At 38.9% G+C, this 15,427-nt stretch overlaps 1 protein-coding gene across 9 annotated transcripts in view; it reads right to left on the bottom strand.

Annotated features, from left to right (window-relative positions):
* The window catches only part of PCTP (phosphatidylcholine transfer protein), a 51,801-nt gene that overhangs the window by 28,144 nt on the left and 8,230 nt on the right, over positions 1 to 15,427 (bottom strand). For all 9 annotated transcript variants that reach the window (XM_033847070.2, XM_073797774.1, XM_019945484.3 and 6 more), the window contains exon 2: positions 9,573 to 9,690. In XM_033847070.2, coding sequence (XP_033702961.1) covers positions 9,573 to 9,690 — 118 coding nt within the window. The remainder of the gene's footprint in view (positions 1 to 9,572; positions 9,691 to 15,427) is intronic.

Genomic DNA, 15,427 nt, shown 5'->3' with positions numbered 1-15,427 from the left:
TAGATGGAGAGATATACCATGTTCTTGGATTGGAAGAATCAACATTGTGAAAATGACTCTACTACCCAAAGCAATCTATAGATTCAATGCAATCCCTATCAAGCTACCACTGGCATTTTTCACAGAACTAGAACAAAAAATTTCACAATTTGTATGGAAACACAAAAGACCCCGAATAGCCAAAGCAATCTTGAGAACGAAAAAAGGAGCTGTAGGAATCAGGCTCCCTGACTTCAGACTATACTACAAAGCTACAGTAATCAAGACAGTATGGTACTGGCACAAGAACAGAAATATAGATCAATGGAACAGGATAGAAAGCCCAGAGATAAACCAACGCACATATGGTCACCTTATCTTTGATAAAGGTGGCAGGAATGTACAGTGGAGAAAGGACAGCCTCTTCAATAATTGGTGCTGGGAAAACTGGACAGATACATATAAAAGTATGAGATTAGATCACTCCCTAACACCATACACAAAAATAAGCTCAAAATGGATTAAAGACCAAAATGTAAGGCCAGAAACTATCAAACTATTAGAGGAAAACATAGGCAGAACACTCTATGACATAAATCACAGCAAGATCCTTTCTGACCCACCTCCTAGAGTAATGGAAATAAAAACAAAAATAAACAAATGGGACCTAATGAAACTTCAAAGCTTTTGCACAGCAAAGGAAACCATAAACAAGACCAAAAGACAACCCTCAGAATGGGAGAAAATATTTGCAAATGAAGCAACTAACAAAGGATTAATCTCCAGAATTTACAAGCAGCTCATGCAGCTCAATAACAAAAAAACAAACAACCCAATCCAAAAATGGGCAGAAGACCTAAATAGACATTTCTCCAAAGAAGATATACAGACTGCCAACAAACACATGAAAGAATGCTCAACATCATTAATCATTAGAGAAATGCAAATCAAAACTGCAATGAGGTATCACCTCACACAGGTCAGAATAGCCATCATCAAAAAATCTAGAAACAATAAATGCTGGAGAGGGTGTGGAGAAAAAGGAATCCTCTTGCACTGCTGGCAGGAATGTGAATTGGTTCAGCCACTATGGAGAACAGTATGGAGGTTCCTTAAAAAACTACAAATAGAACTACCATATGACCCAGCAATCCCACTACTGGGCATATACCCTGAGACAACCAAAATTCAAAAAGAGTCATGTACCACAATGTTCATTGCAGCTCTATTTACAATAGCCAGGACATGGAAACAACCTAAGTGCCCATCATCGGATGAATGGATAAAGAAGATGTGGCACATATATACAATGGAATATTACTCAGCCATAAAAAGAAATGAAATTGAGCTATTTGTAATGAGGTGGATAGACCTAGAGTCTGTCATACAGAGTGAAGTAAGTCAGAAAGAAAAAGCCAAATACCATATGATAACACATATATATGGAATTTAAGAAGAAAAAAAAAATGTCATGAAGAATCCAGGGGTAAGACAAGAATAAAGACACAGACCTACTGGAGAACGGACTTGAGGATATGGGGAGGGGGAAGGGTGAGCTGTGACAGGGTGAGAGAGAATCATGGACATATACACACTAACAAACATAAGGTATATAGCTAGTGGGAAGTAGCCACATGGCACAGGGATATTGGCTCGGTGCTTTGTAACCGCCTGGAGGGGTGGGATAGGGAGGGTGGGAGGGCGGGAGACGCAAGAGGGAAGAGATATGGGAACATATGTATATGTATAACTGATTCACTTTGTTATAAAGCAGAAACTAACACACCATTGTAAAGCAATTATACCCCAATAAAGATGTTAAAAAAAAAAGAAAATAGACAAAGAAGCAGAAAAAAAAACAAACCAAAAAAAAAACCACATTCACAGAAAGATAGACAAGGTGAAAAGGCAGAGGACTATGTACCAGATGAAGGAACAAGATAAAACCCCAGAAAAACAACTAAATGAAGTGGAGATAGGAAATCTTCCAGAAAAAGAATTCAGAATAATGATAGTGAAGATGATCCAGGACCTCGGAAAAAGAATGGAGGCAAAGATCTAGAAGATGCAAGAAATGTTTAACAAAGACCTAGAAGAATTAAAGAACAAACACCTAGAAGATTTAAAGAACAAACAAACAGAGATGAACAATACAATAACTGAAATGAACAATACTCTAGAAGGAGTCAATAGCAGAATAACTGAGGCAGAATAACGGATAAGTGACCAGGAAGACAGAATGGTGGAATTCACTGCCACAGAACAGAATAAAGAAAAAAGAATCAAAAGAAATGAAGACAGCCTAAGAGACCTCTGGGACAACATTAAATGCAACAACATTACATTATAGCAGTCCCAGAAGGAGAAGAGACAGAGAAAGGACCCAAGAAAATATATGAAAAGATTACAGTCAAAAACTTCCCTAACATGGGAAAGGAAATAGCCACCAAAGTCCAGGAAGTACAGAGTCCCAGGCAGGATAAGCCCAAGGAAAAACACGTCGAGACACATAGTAATCAAATTGACAAAAATTAAAGACAAAGAAAAATTGTTGAAAGCACCAAGGGAAAAATGACAAATAACATACAAGGGAACACCCATAAGGTTAACAGCTGATTTCTCAGCAGAAACTCTACAAGCCAGAAGGGAGTGGCATGATATATTTAAAGTGATGAAAAGGAGGAACCTACAACCAAGATTACTCTACCCAGCAAGGATCCCATTCACATTTGATGGAGAAATCAAACGCTTTACAAACACGTGAAAGCTAAGAGAATTCAGCACCACCAAACAAGCTCTACAACAAATGCTAAAGGAACTTCTCTAAGAGGGAAACACAAGAGAAGAAAAGGACCTACAAAAACAAACCAATAACAATTAAGAAAATGGTAATAGGAACATACATATCGATAATTACCTTAAACGTGAATGGATTAAATGCTCCAATCAGAAGACACAGGCTTGCTGAATGAATACAAAAACAAGACCTATATATATGCTGTCTATAAGAGACCCACTTCAGACCTTGGGACACATACAGACAGAAAGTGAGGGGATGGAAAAAGATATTCCATGCAAATGGAAATCAAAAGAAAGCTGGAATAGCAATACTCATATCAGATAAAATAGACTTTAAAATAAAGAATGTTACAAGAGACAAGGAAGGACACTACATAATGATCAACGGATCAATCTAAAAGAAGATATAACAATTATAAATATATATGCACCCAACATAGGAGCACCTCAATACACAAGGCAACTGCTAACAGCTATAAAAGAGGATATCGACAGTAACACAATAATAGTGGGGGACTTTAACACCTCACTTAAACCAATGGACAGATCATCCAAACAGAAAATTAATAAGGAAAAAAGCACAAGCTTTAAATGACACAATAGACCAGATAGATTTAACTGGTATTTATAGGATATTCCATACAAAAACAGATGATTACACTTTCTTCTCAAGTGCACACGGAACATTTTCCAGGATAGATCACATCTTGGGTCACAAATCAAGCCTCAGTAAATGTAAGAAATTGAAATCATATCAAACATCTTTTCGGACCACAACACTATGAGATTAGAAATCAATTACAGGGAAAAAAACATAAAAGAACACAAACACTTGGAGGTTAAACAATACGCTACTAAATAACCAAGAGATCACTGAGGAAATCAAAGAGGAAATCAAAAAATATCTGGAAACAAATTACAACAACAAAACGATGATCCAAAACCTATGGGATGCAGCAAAAGCAGTTCTAAGAAGGAAGTTTCTAGCAATACAAGCCTACCACAGGAAACAAGAAAAATCTCAAATAAGCAACCTAACCTTACACCTAAAGGAACTTGAGAAAGAAGAACAAACAAAACCCAAAGTTAGCAGAAGGAAAGAAATCATAAAGATAAGAGCAGAAATAAATGAAATAGAAACAAAGAAAACAATAGTAAAGATCAATAAAACTAAAAGCTGGTTCTTTGAGAAGATACACGAAATTGATAAACCATTAACCAGACTCATCAGGAAAAAGAGGGAGAGGACTCAAATCAATAAAATTAGAAATGAAAAAGGAGCAGTTACAACAGACACTGCAGAAATACAAAGCATCCTAAGAGACTACTACAAGCAACTCTATGCCAATAAAATGGACAACCTGGAAGAAATGGACAAATTCTTAGAAAGTTATAACCTTCCAAGACTGAACCAGGAAGAAATAGAAAATATGAACGGACCAAACACAAGTAATGATATTGAAACTGTGATTAAAAATCTTGCAACAAAGAAAAGTCCAGGACCAGATGGCTTCACAGGCAAATTCTACCAAATATTTAGAAAAGAGATAACACCTATCCTTCTCAAACTCTTACAAAATATAACAGAGGGAGGAACACTCCCACACTCATTCTAGGAGGCCACCATCACCCTGATACCAAAACCAGACAAATATATGCAAAAAGAGAAAATTACACACCAATATCACTGATGAACATAGATGCAAAAATCCTCAACAAAATTCTAGCAAACAGAATCCAACAACACATTCAAAGGATCACACACCATGGTCAAGTGGGATTTATCCCAGGGATGCAAGGATTCTTCAATATATGCAAATCAATCAATGTGATACACCATATTAACAAACTGAAGAATAAAAACCATATGATCATCTCAATAGATGCAGAAAAAGTTTTTGACAAACTTCAATGCCCATTTATGATCAAAACTCTCCAGAAAGTGGGCAAAGAGCAAACTTAGCTCAACATAATAAACGCCGCATACGACAAAACCCATAGCAAACATCATTTTCAATGGTGAAAAACTGAAAGCATTTCCTCTAAGATCAGGAACAAGACAAGGATGTCCACTCTCACCACTATGATTCAAGATAGTTTTGGAAGTCCTAGCCACAGCAATCAGAGAAGAAAAAGAAATAAAACGAATCCAAATCGGAAAAGAAGTAAAACTGCCACTGTTTGCAGATGACATGATACGATATGTAGAGAATCCTAAAGATGCCACCAGAAAACTACAAGAGCTAATCAATGAATTTGGTAAAGTTGCAGGATACAAAATTAATGCACAGAAGTCTCTTGCATTCCTATACACTAATGATGAAAAATCTGAAAGAGAAATTAAGGAAACACTCCCATTTATCATTGCAACAAAAAGAATAAAATACCTAGGAATAACCTACCTAGGGAGACAAAAGACCTGTATGCAGAAAACTACAAGACACTGATGAAAGAAGTTAAAGATGATACAAACAGATGGAGAGATATACCATGTTCTTGGATTGGAAGAATCAATATTGTGAAAATGACTATACTACTCAAAGCAATCTACAGATTCAGTGCAATCCCTATCAAATTACCAATGGCATTTTTTACAAAACTAGAACAAAAAGTCTTAAAATTTGTATGGAAAGACAAAAGACCATGAACAGCCAAAGCAGTCTTGAGGGAAAAAAACGGAGGTGGAGGAATCAGACTCCCTGACTTCAGACTACACTACAACGCTACAGTCATCAAGATAATATGGTACTGGCACAAAAACAGAAATACAGATCAATGGAACAGTATAGAAAGCCCAGAAATAAACCCATGCACCTATAGTCACCTAATCTATGAAAAAGAAGGCAAGGATATAAAATGGAGAAAAGACAGTCTCTTCAATAAGTGGTGCTGGGAAAACTGGACAGCTACATGTAAAAGAATGAAATTAGAACATTCTTTAACACCATACACAAAAATAAACTCAAAATGGATTAGAGACATAAATGTAAGACCGGACACTATAAAACTCTTAGAGGAAAACATAGGAAGAACACTCTTTGACATAAATCACAGCAAGATCTTTTTTGATCCACCTCCTAGAGTAATGGGAATAAAAACAAAAATAAACAAATGGGTCCTAATGAAACTTAAAAGCTTTTGCACAGCAAAGGAAACTACAAACAAGACGAAAAGACAACCCTCAGAATGGGAGAAAATATTTGCAAATGAAGTAATGGACATAGGATTAATCTCCAAAATATATAAACAGCTCATGCAGCTAAATATTAGAAAAACAAACAACCCAATCAAAAAAATGGGAAGAAGACCTAAATAGACATTTCTCCAAAGAAGACATACAGATGGCCAAGAAGCACATGAAAAGCTGCTCCACATCACTAATTATTAGAGAAATGCAAATCAAAACTACAATGAGGTATCACCTCACACCAGTTAGAATGGGCATCATCAGAAAATCTACAAACAACAAATGCTGGAGAGGGTGTGGAGAAAAGGGAATCCTCTTGCACTATTGGTGGGATTGTAAATTGATACAGCCACTATGGAGAACAGCATGGAGGTTCCTTAAAAAACTAAAAATAGAATTACCATATGACCCAACAATCCCACTACTGGGCATATACCCAGAGAAAACCATAATTCAAAAAGACACAAGCACCCCAATGTTCACTGCAGCACTATTTACAATAGCCAGGTCATGGAAGCAACCTAAATGCCCATTGACAGGCGAATGGATACAGAAGATGTGGTACATATATACAATGGAATATTACTCAGCCATAAAAAGGAAAGAAATTGGGTCATTTGTAGAGACGTGGATGGATCTAGAGACTGTCATACAGAGTGAAGTAAGTCAGAAAGAGAAAAACAAATATCATATGTTAATGCATATATGTGGAACCTAGAAAAATAGTACAGATGAACTGGTTTGCAGGGCAGAAATAGAGACACAGATGGAGAGAACAAATGTGTGGGCACCAAGGGGGGAAACGGGTGGTGGGGGGGGGTGGTGTGATGAATTGGGAGATTGGGATTGACATGTATACACTAATATGTATAAAATGGATAACTAGTAAGGACCTGCTGTATAAAAAAATAAATAAAATAAAATTCAAAAATTCAGAAGAAATTAAAAAAAACAAGAAGCTTTGATATGATGATCCTGTAGGGATGCTAAACCACTCACTCATAAGGCACAGAATTCTAGAAAAAGTCAGTTTACTGCCACTGAAAGTCTGCTGCCCGGGGCAGAGTCTAGTAGATATAAAAACAGAGTAAAAATAAAAGAACCCAGCAAAAATTGTTCATCGTATAGCACAAACAACACTCTCAAAAAAATGCAGTGAAATAAAAGTCGGCATTAAAAAATAAATTTTCAGGTTTAAAAATCAGGGAAACCGGGCTTCCCTGGTGGTGCAGTGGTTGAGAGTCTGCCTGCCGATGCAGGGGACACGGGTTCGTGCCCTGGTCCGGGAAGATCCCACATGCCGCGAAGCGGCTAGGCCCGTGAGCCATGGCCGCTGAGCCTGCGCGTCCGGAGCCTGTGCTCCGCAACGGGAGAGGCTGCAACAGTGAGAGGCCCGCGTACTGCAAAAAAAACAAAAAACAGAAAACAAAATCAGGGAAACCACCAGATGTCACTAGAGTAGCAAATGTTTTACTGTTGTGTCCTTACGCACACCCCCCTTTAGATTTCTTGACATATTACAGGTGTCCTGGGACTGAGCGACCTAGTCTTGTGTGTTCAATTGGGAAACAAAGTTTCCAGAGAGGGCAGTGTCCTTTCTAAACAGCTAGAAAGTTGCTTAACTGTGCTAATCCTAACTTTCTTTCCTCTCTCCTATGTTGCTTTATACCACAGCTACAGGGACCAAATCTCCTTAATATCCACCATGCATATAGTGCATATAGCATCAGCTCTTGTAGGGAGATAGCAAAGGAATACTATGAAGTGTGCAGCCTCTGTCCGCAAGCTGTGCAGGAAGCTTCTAACTAACCATTTAGAGAAGGCGCTACACCAAGGCTGCTGAAGGAACCAAGAGAGTCCCTTGAGGAGATACTAACTGTGGCAATGTGTTAATTAATTTAGCTTTTGAAAAAATGAAACCTATTAGAAGCAGACCATGGGGTAAAGAGCTTGCCAGCCCACTGGTACAGGAGGCTGAAGATGCCCTTGAAAGGAAGGGAAGGAGCAGACATATGTTGCTTTGCCTGCTCAGCTTTGGCTCTCCTCTTCTTGGACCAGCATCTCATTCTCCTTTTTCTCCTTCACTATGCGGTTTAAGCAGAACTGACTCGGCGTTAATTATAGGGGTAGGATATTGAGCCAGACATGGCCAAGGTGATTAGTTTAGGGAAGGCATGTGTGGCCAGAGTCTTGGCTTGCCACTCTAGCAAGTTTAGGCCAAAAAGTGCAGTTTACAGAAGATCTAGGAGGACCAGAGTTAGGTTAGAACCTCAGGATGGCTCCAGAGAAGCCAAACTACTGCTGTCTCTGGACTGTACTCCATAGTGTGGACTGCTGATGCCAAGTACCACATATCAGAGGCTCTGCCAATGTCTGTAGCACACGACTGAACAATGTCTGCTAGAGAGATGGACAGAGAACTTGTGGCTTCTCCCTTGAATAAGTGGCATCACAATTTCCCCTAGATAGGAAGGCTATTTGATAGCACTAAGTGACCCAAAACCATGATAAATGTCCCCAGGAAGTAAGTATATGATCCATATTGAGGCTGTGAGAGCCAACCCTGGGACTCTGGCTGCATCAATAGGAAAGTTCCTATTCCTCTGGAGTTATGTACATGGTTAGAATGTAAGCCTGCAACCCCTGGTGGCAACTTTGCCATGACATAAGAATCTGCCTGAGAATGAGATCAACACAGAAGAGAACACAGTCAAGCTGGAGATATAAAGTATTGGATGTAGCTGACCTGGAAGCCAGACACCTATGCACTTTTCAATTCCATGAACAACACCACCAAAAAAAAAAAAAACGCTTTCTCCTTTTCTTACACTGGCATTTGTTACTGCTTGGTTACTTGCAACTAAGATTCCTGACCACAGCAAGGGTATGTCAGGGTTTCTGTGTCCCTGGGCTAGCTGCTGCGTATCTACCCCGCTGTGACTTGGATGGCAGAGGCCACTCCCCATTCTAAGTGGCTGGAAGAGCCCCTATCTAATGCTTCTCATAACTCTCCCTCACTTCTAGTGAAAATCTAAGAAGTGTAGCGAGGTGGCCAGCCTAGGCGCTTGGGGCTCTGGACCCTCCTCCCACCCTAGTTCCAGATTCTGCTACCCCAGCAACTCAATAGCACCCAACTGCTCACAATTTTTTAATATTTCATGTTGTTTCATGCCTTCCTCACTTTACTCATGCTATTCCTAGACCTCAAATGCCCTTTAACCACTCACCCCCTCACCCTCTCATCTCTTCACATATAGGTATTCTTGCCATTTATAAAACTCTGATTCAACCTCTAAAACAAAGCTTGGGTACCACCTCCTCCAAGAAGCTTTCCATGACCACCTAGGTTTATGAGATGACAACGAACTTATAATAAGAACAAAGCAGCCCTCAGAGCAAATTGGAGAGTGACTCTAATAGTATGCAAGGAGCAAATCCTAAGATTAGCAAAGTCACATTTTAACCTAGAACTTTAAGACATATATGCCAAAATTAAAAATGAAACATAATATAGTAAAAATTAAACCTTTTGCTTACTGCTGGCTAGAATAAATAACATTAGATTCTACTTTCTAACTGGTTTTGTTAAATTGTAAGTGTCACTCACCTTTAACATATTGGTCCCACTGTTTTCTATAGTCTAAGTCCATATAGACATCTGCAAGTAGATCCGGTGAGCAATCCTCCAGAAAGCCAAAGACCTTATACTCATACACTCCAGTCTGCTATAAAAACAGAACAGATAGAAACAACCTATTGATTCTCAGGTTGAGATTACACAGCATATGAAAAACAGCTGTTCATGCAGCACCATTATTGAGCACCTCCTCTTGGTCTTAGTGAAACAACAGTGAAAAAGCAGATGAGGAACCTGCTCTCATGGGTCTTATATTTGGCCTTAGGCATTGGAGGTGGTGACAGCTATATGCTATCCAGGTAATTTAAGTAGGATAAAAGAGGGTTATGTGATAAATGGTGTCTAGTTTTGGTGGGCTGGTGGTGCGTCCTATATCATTGGGTGTTCAGGAAATGTCTCTATGAGGGATTTATCAGAACGGTTTCTTCTAAATATTAGAAGGATCCAGCCATGGGAAGATGAGGAAAGCCCACTTCTGGTTGGGAGGGGGCCCGATGGTTTGCCTTACTCACAGAACAGAAAGTCAGGGGGTCCAGAGAACTGTGATGGGGGAGAGTGGTAAGGGCTGAGGTCAGAGAGGTAGTAGAGGCCATGCCCAAAGGGCTTTGTAAACCAGGGTAAAGGGGTGAAAATATTTTTATAACTGCTCTGGAAAACCAACAAATAATTTTAAATATGGGAATGACTTTAAATAGGGGATGACTTTTAAAAGATGATTCTTGCTTCTTGGTAGAAAACAGATCATAAGGGAGCAAGGAGATGGGTTAGAACAGCGGTCCCCAACTTTTTTGGCACTAGGGACCGGTTTCGTGGAAGACAATTTTTCCACGGACCAGGGTGGAGGATGGTTTCGGGATGATTCAAGTGCATTACATTTATTGTGTACTTTATTTCTATTATTATTACATTGCAATATTTAATGAAATAATTATATAATTCACCCTAACGCAGAATCAGTGAGAGCCATGAGCTTGTTTTCACTTGCCATTCACTGATAGCGTTTTGAAATGAGTCTGCAAGCAATTGATTTATTTTGGTCTCTGTGTAGTCAAACCTCTCTGCTAATGATAATCTGTATTTGCAGCCACTCCCCAGCGCTAGCATCACGGCCTCAGCTCCACCTCAGATCATCAGGCATTAGATTCTCATGAGAAGCACGCAACCTAGATCCCTTATGTGAGCAATGCACAGTAGGGTTTGCGCTCCTATGGGATTCTAACGCCACTGCTGATCTGACAGAAGGTGGAGCTCAGGCGGTAATGCGAGCGATGGGGAGTGGCTGTAAATACAGATGAAGCTTCGCTCGCTCACATGCCACTCACCTCCTGCTGTGCAGTGCGGTTCCTAACAGGCCACAGACCAGCACCAGTCCGTGGCCCGGGGATTGGGGACCCCTGAGTTAGAAGACCAGTGCAATGGTCCAGAAAAGAGATGATGGTGATTAGACAGGAAGGTAACAACAGTGATGGGGAGAAGTCAGTGATTTAGGGACACATTTTGGAAGTGATGTCAACAGGAATTGCTGACAGACTGGCCGTGGGGACAGAGAAAACAAAGAGTTGAGGATAATTCTTATAACACTTGCTTAAACAACCAGGTAGATGGAAGATCCATTTTCTAAGACAGAGAAAACTTGCAGAGGAGGTGATCTGTGGGCTGCAGGGTAACCAAGAGTTCTACCTTGAGCACGTTGAGTTTGAGAGGCTTATTAAACATCCATGTAGGGGTATCATATAGGTAGCTAGCATTCAGGGTTCAGACTACTGTTTTAGATATCCATGGGGCGTAATGAAACCCAACACATTGTTTTACCAATTCCAAGACAGAATTTTTCTATAAGTGACTTTTTTTTAAGTCTTTATTGAATTTGTTAACAATGCTGCTTCTGTTTTATGTTTTGGGGTTTTCGCCACAAGGTATGTGGAATCTTAGCTCCCCAACCAGGGACTGAACCCTCACCCACTGCATTGGAAGGCGAAGTCTTAACCACTGGACTGACAGGGAAGTCCCTGTAAAAGACTTGTGTATAAAAGAATGAAAAGGGGGCAACACACCAGCCTCAAATCATACTAGTCCCTTTTATTCAGTAAAAGACCATATCTAGATTCCTAAGTACAAGAGACTTTCCTTGTTTTCATGTTAAGCCATATTCTGTGAGGGTTCTGGGCTGGAGTTGGTGACACTACACGCTTCACTCTCCGTACAATGGCAGCTAACAATTCCTGAACCTCACCTTGTCTAAAGGCTCTATTGTTAAAATTAAATCAATGCCTCTTAATTTCAGTGCAAAAGCAAACAAACAAACAAAAATGAAGCTTTTATATGTATTCATATTTCCACGTGCTAACGCAATCTGATTGGCTAATCAAACACCAATGAACCCATCTTCTTAAACACCGTTCCAGGGACTTACCTGAGGTCAAGGGGTAAACATGGGAAATCTTTCTAGAGATCCTGAGGCTTCAATTGTCTCCTGACTCAGGTGGCATAACCCAGGGATAAGCATAACCCAGTTTAGGAATCTCAGATGTATATGAAAGTACCTGGCAGGATATGGAAGGTAAAATTGAAACTGAATTCATAAGGATGTTTCAGTTCCAAAAGTATGTGGCTTTATACCAAGGGTTTCCAACCAGCAAATGACAAACTGGTAGGTCTGACCTCCTTATATGCTGTACCATGGATGCCCCATAGGAAAGGCAGGACTCAAGAGAAACATCTCCTTCCCTTCCTGTCCCCTCCCCTCAAGTTCACAGATGGAAAGATAGTGAGGTATTGTACACACCACACATCTACACCCACACACATTTTAATGTCTTAGGAGAGGGACAATTTGCTTCTGTTCAGGAGTACTGGGTCCCCATTTTCTACACATACTAAGCAAAAGGGATAATTATGTATAGAGATAATGATCTCTCCAACTCCACATGAGTTACCTTTGGTTATCTGGATGAATTAAGACAGTTTTCTAGAACTGGTTCCCATCCCTCTGAATATAGTTTCAGCCCTAGTAACCTCAGTCTTGTACATATCACAGAAAAGAAAAACAGAAAGCTCTCTAGGAAGAGAAAAATAGAAAGATGGGATTAACCTGAATACAAAAGAATGAACTATTGGGACAACTTCCTTTAAACACTTCCTTCGTGGCAGAACTGAGAAATGCCAGAACTCCAGAGGACAAAGTGCTTTGTGACACCTTTTCTAGTCTATCAATAAAAGGTTCTTTTCAGGCTCTGAGCAACTCCACCCAAATTCTTGGATCAAAGCACTTTTTCACCCCTTATTTCTTTCAAAAGAGGGTCTCAGCAAAGATACTCACATTTTCATTATATCTTTTACAAAATAAAGTGAATTTTTTATAATTATAGAAATAATTCATATTCATTAAGGAAAATGAGAAAATGCCAAAAATAATAAAGAAAATTAAAATGACGTGAAATTCCATAATCCACAAGTACCTATTGGTAATATTTGACATGTTTTTTGAGTAAATAAATACTTCTACGTGTTATAAAATGGGAGTAAGATGGATAAACAACTTGTATTCCTATTTTTAACTATATTAATTTGAAACTATGGAGCAATAACAACTAATTTAATTATTCTTGTAAGTTATTTCTGTTTCCATATATTTTCACAATTATGAGCATTGCTGGAAAAATGATTCTGTATGGACAAACTTGGTTCATAATTCTAACATTTTCACAAGGAAAGCAAATTCTTCCTTAGAGATAAATTTTAGGGTAAAGAACATTAACATTTTAATGCTCTTTTTACTTTTTCTAAACTTTAAGAAAAATTTTTACCTATTTATACTCTCACCAGTAGCAAAGAAGCATCTTCTCAGGATTAGGTACCATTGTTTGTACAAACAATTTAATAGAAAAAGGACATAAACCTTAGTTTTATTTGGGCAATGTTTCTAGTATTGACCACATAAAACTTCAGTATTTAGTCTCTTTCCAATTAGAGATATAATTCTTGTACAATATTTGTTGCAGATATGTTTCCAAACATACTAACATTTCAATAAATGACTCCAAACAAGTTTACTGAAGAGGTTCTTGGCTTTTCCTGAAGGTCCTCCAGAAAATCACTTCTAAGAAAGGCTCATTTTTTTTTATCTAAAGTAAAACACACTGCATGATTTTCTAATGCTCCCTTTATAGGATATTTAATTTCCTATACTTGACATGGTAAAGGAATTATTCAATGGTAGAGAATCAGTCAATATCATGTGTAGAATATAATTCCCAGAAGAAACAGAAGATTCATTATAGCATATACTCTCTTTCTTACTAAGAGAACCCCTATGGCCATGTGCACAGCTAAAAACTTTCCTGGTCTCCTATACACGTAGAGGTTAATAGCCATAAGACACCTCCCTCTTGTTTTGAATATGTATATGATTCTGGAGCTGCAGCAGCTATTTTGTGACCAAAAGACAACACACATGAGAAAGCAGAGTGAAAATATTCAGAGTTTTATTAACGTCGTTGATCAGCTAAACCAATGCCAGCAACTGCTGACCTCTGAACTACTTGTTAGGTGAGAAAAACCCCTCTTTGCTTAAGTCTTTGTTAATCCAGTTTTCTGTTACTTGCAGCTAAAAGCAATCCTAATTATTACAAGTAGTTCTTACTGGGAATTGTACTTGAGTTCTGTCATCCCAGCAAACAGTAGAGGTTAAGAAAATCTCCCACTCTTTGGGTTCCAGAAAACAGCTTATCACAAAAGAACCACCTTTCCCCTCATGACTTAGATGAGACTCACACACATGCCCCTTGTTTACCTGTCACAAGGCCAGACATAGAGCCTCTAAATTCCCTTTCATTGCCCTGTAAATGATTAGTTAAACTGCTTATTCCACTGATCAATTGGAACAAAATACTTGCTAACCAAGCTAGTTAAGTACCTCTCCTTCCTCCAGACCCTAAACTTTGGCCCAGCCTCAGCCTGAGTCAGCATCCAGCACCTCCTGAGAACAGACTGGCCTCAGGGTAAGATATTCTCTGTTCTCTTCTCCAGTCAGGCCACCTTCATCTCACTTGCCCATACATGGCTTCTAGCCTTGCTGACTTCTCTCTATAAAAGAAAGACCTTTCTGCCTCACTTCTGAGATACTCGTGGATCTTATGGTCAAAGTATTCTCCCTACTGCAATAACCCCCAACCCTAAGTCCAGGTTTGTTTTTTCTTTAACATTATTTTAAGTAGAAAAGTAGACTGACAAAACATTACAAGCAAATATGACTATGTGTAAAACATTAAAATAGTACAGAAATACATAAGCATTACTAAAATGAATTGTCAAGGAAGAGAAGAGATAATGGACACTATTAATGGACATTAACTTGAAGCATATTTAATTTTGCACAGATATCTGAAACTTCACACACACTATCATAGAAAGTTCCACCTCCTTCCACTATGTAACTCAGAAAAAATTTATGGACCCACTATGTTCTTAGCCCTGAGAAAACAATCAGGCATAGTCTTATACTTGGTTTTTCAGCTTGGAATGTATTTCCTTTGGTGATCTGTCAGCAGTCACTGCAACAATCATGTATTATGCATTTGAAGTCTTCCAATCACTCGGACCTGCTGTAAGTTCTTTCAATAACACTAGCATTTGTTTCTCTAAACACAGTGCAGTTTTCAGTTTTATATTCATTATGTCATATAATCTCAACATAGCCCTGTGGTATCAACAGGGGCATTGGTGTCATCTCCACCTTTACATGAGGAAATGAAGCTCAAAAACGCTACATTAGTTGCCTGAGTCCTACAGTTAACACTTGGGACAGCCAGAAGGAGGGTGACACC

The sequence above is a fragment of the Tursiops truncatus genome, chromosome 20 (genome assembly GCF_011762595.2).
Source record: "Tursiops truncatus isolate mTurTru1 chromosome 20, mTurTru1.mat.Y, whole genome shotgun sequence".
In the NCBI taxonomy this organism is placed as follows: domain Eukaryota; kingdom Metazoa; phylum Chordata; class Mammalia; order Artiodactyla; family Delphinidae; genus Tursiops; species Tursiops truncatus.
Note: the sequence above shows the minus strand (reverse complement) of the source record. Positions and strands in the feature narration are given on the sequence as shown.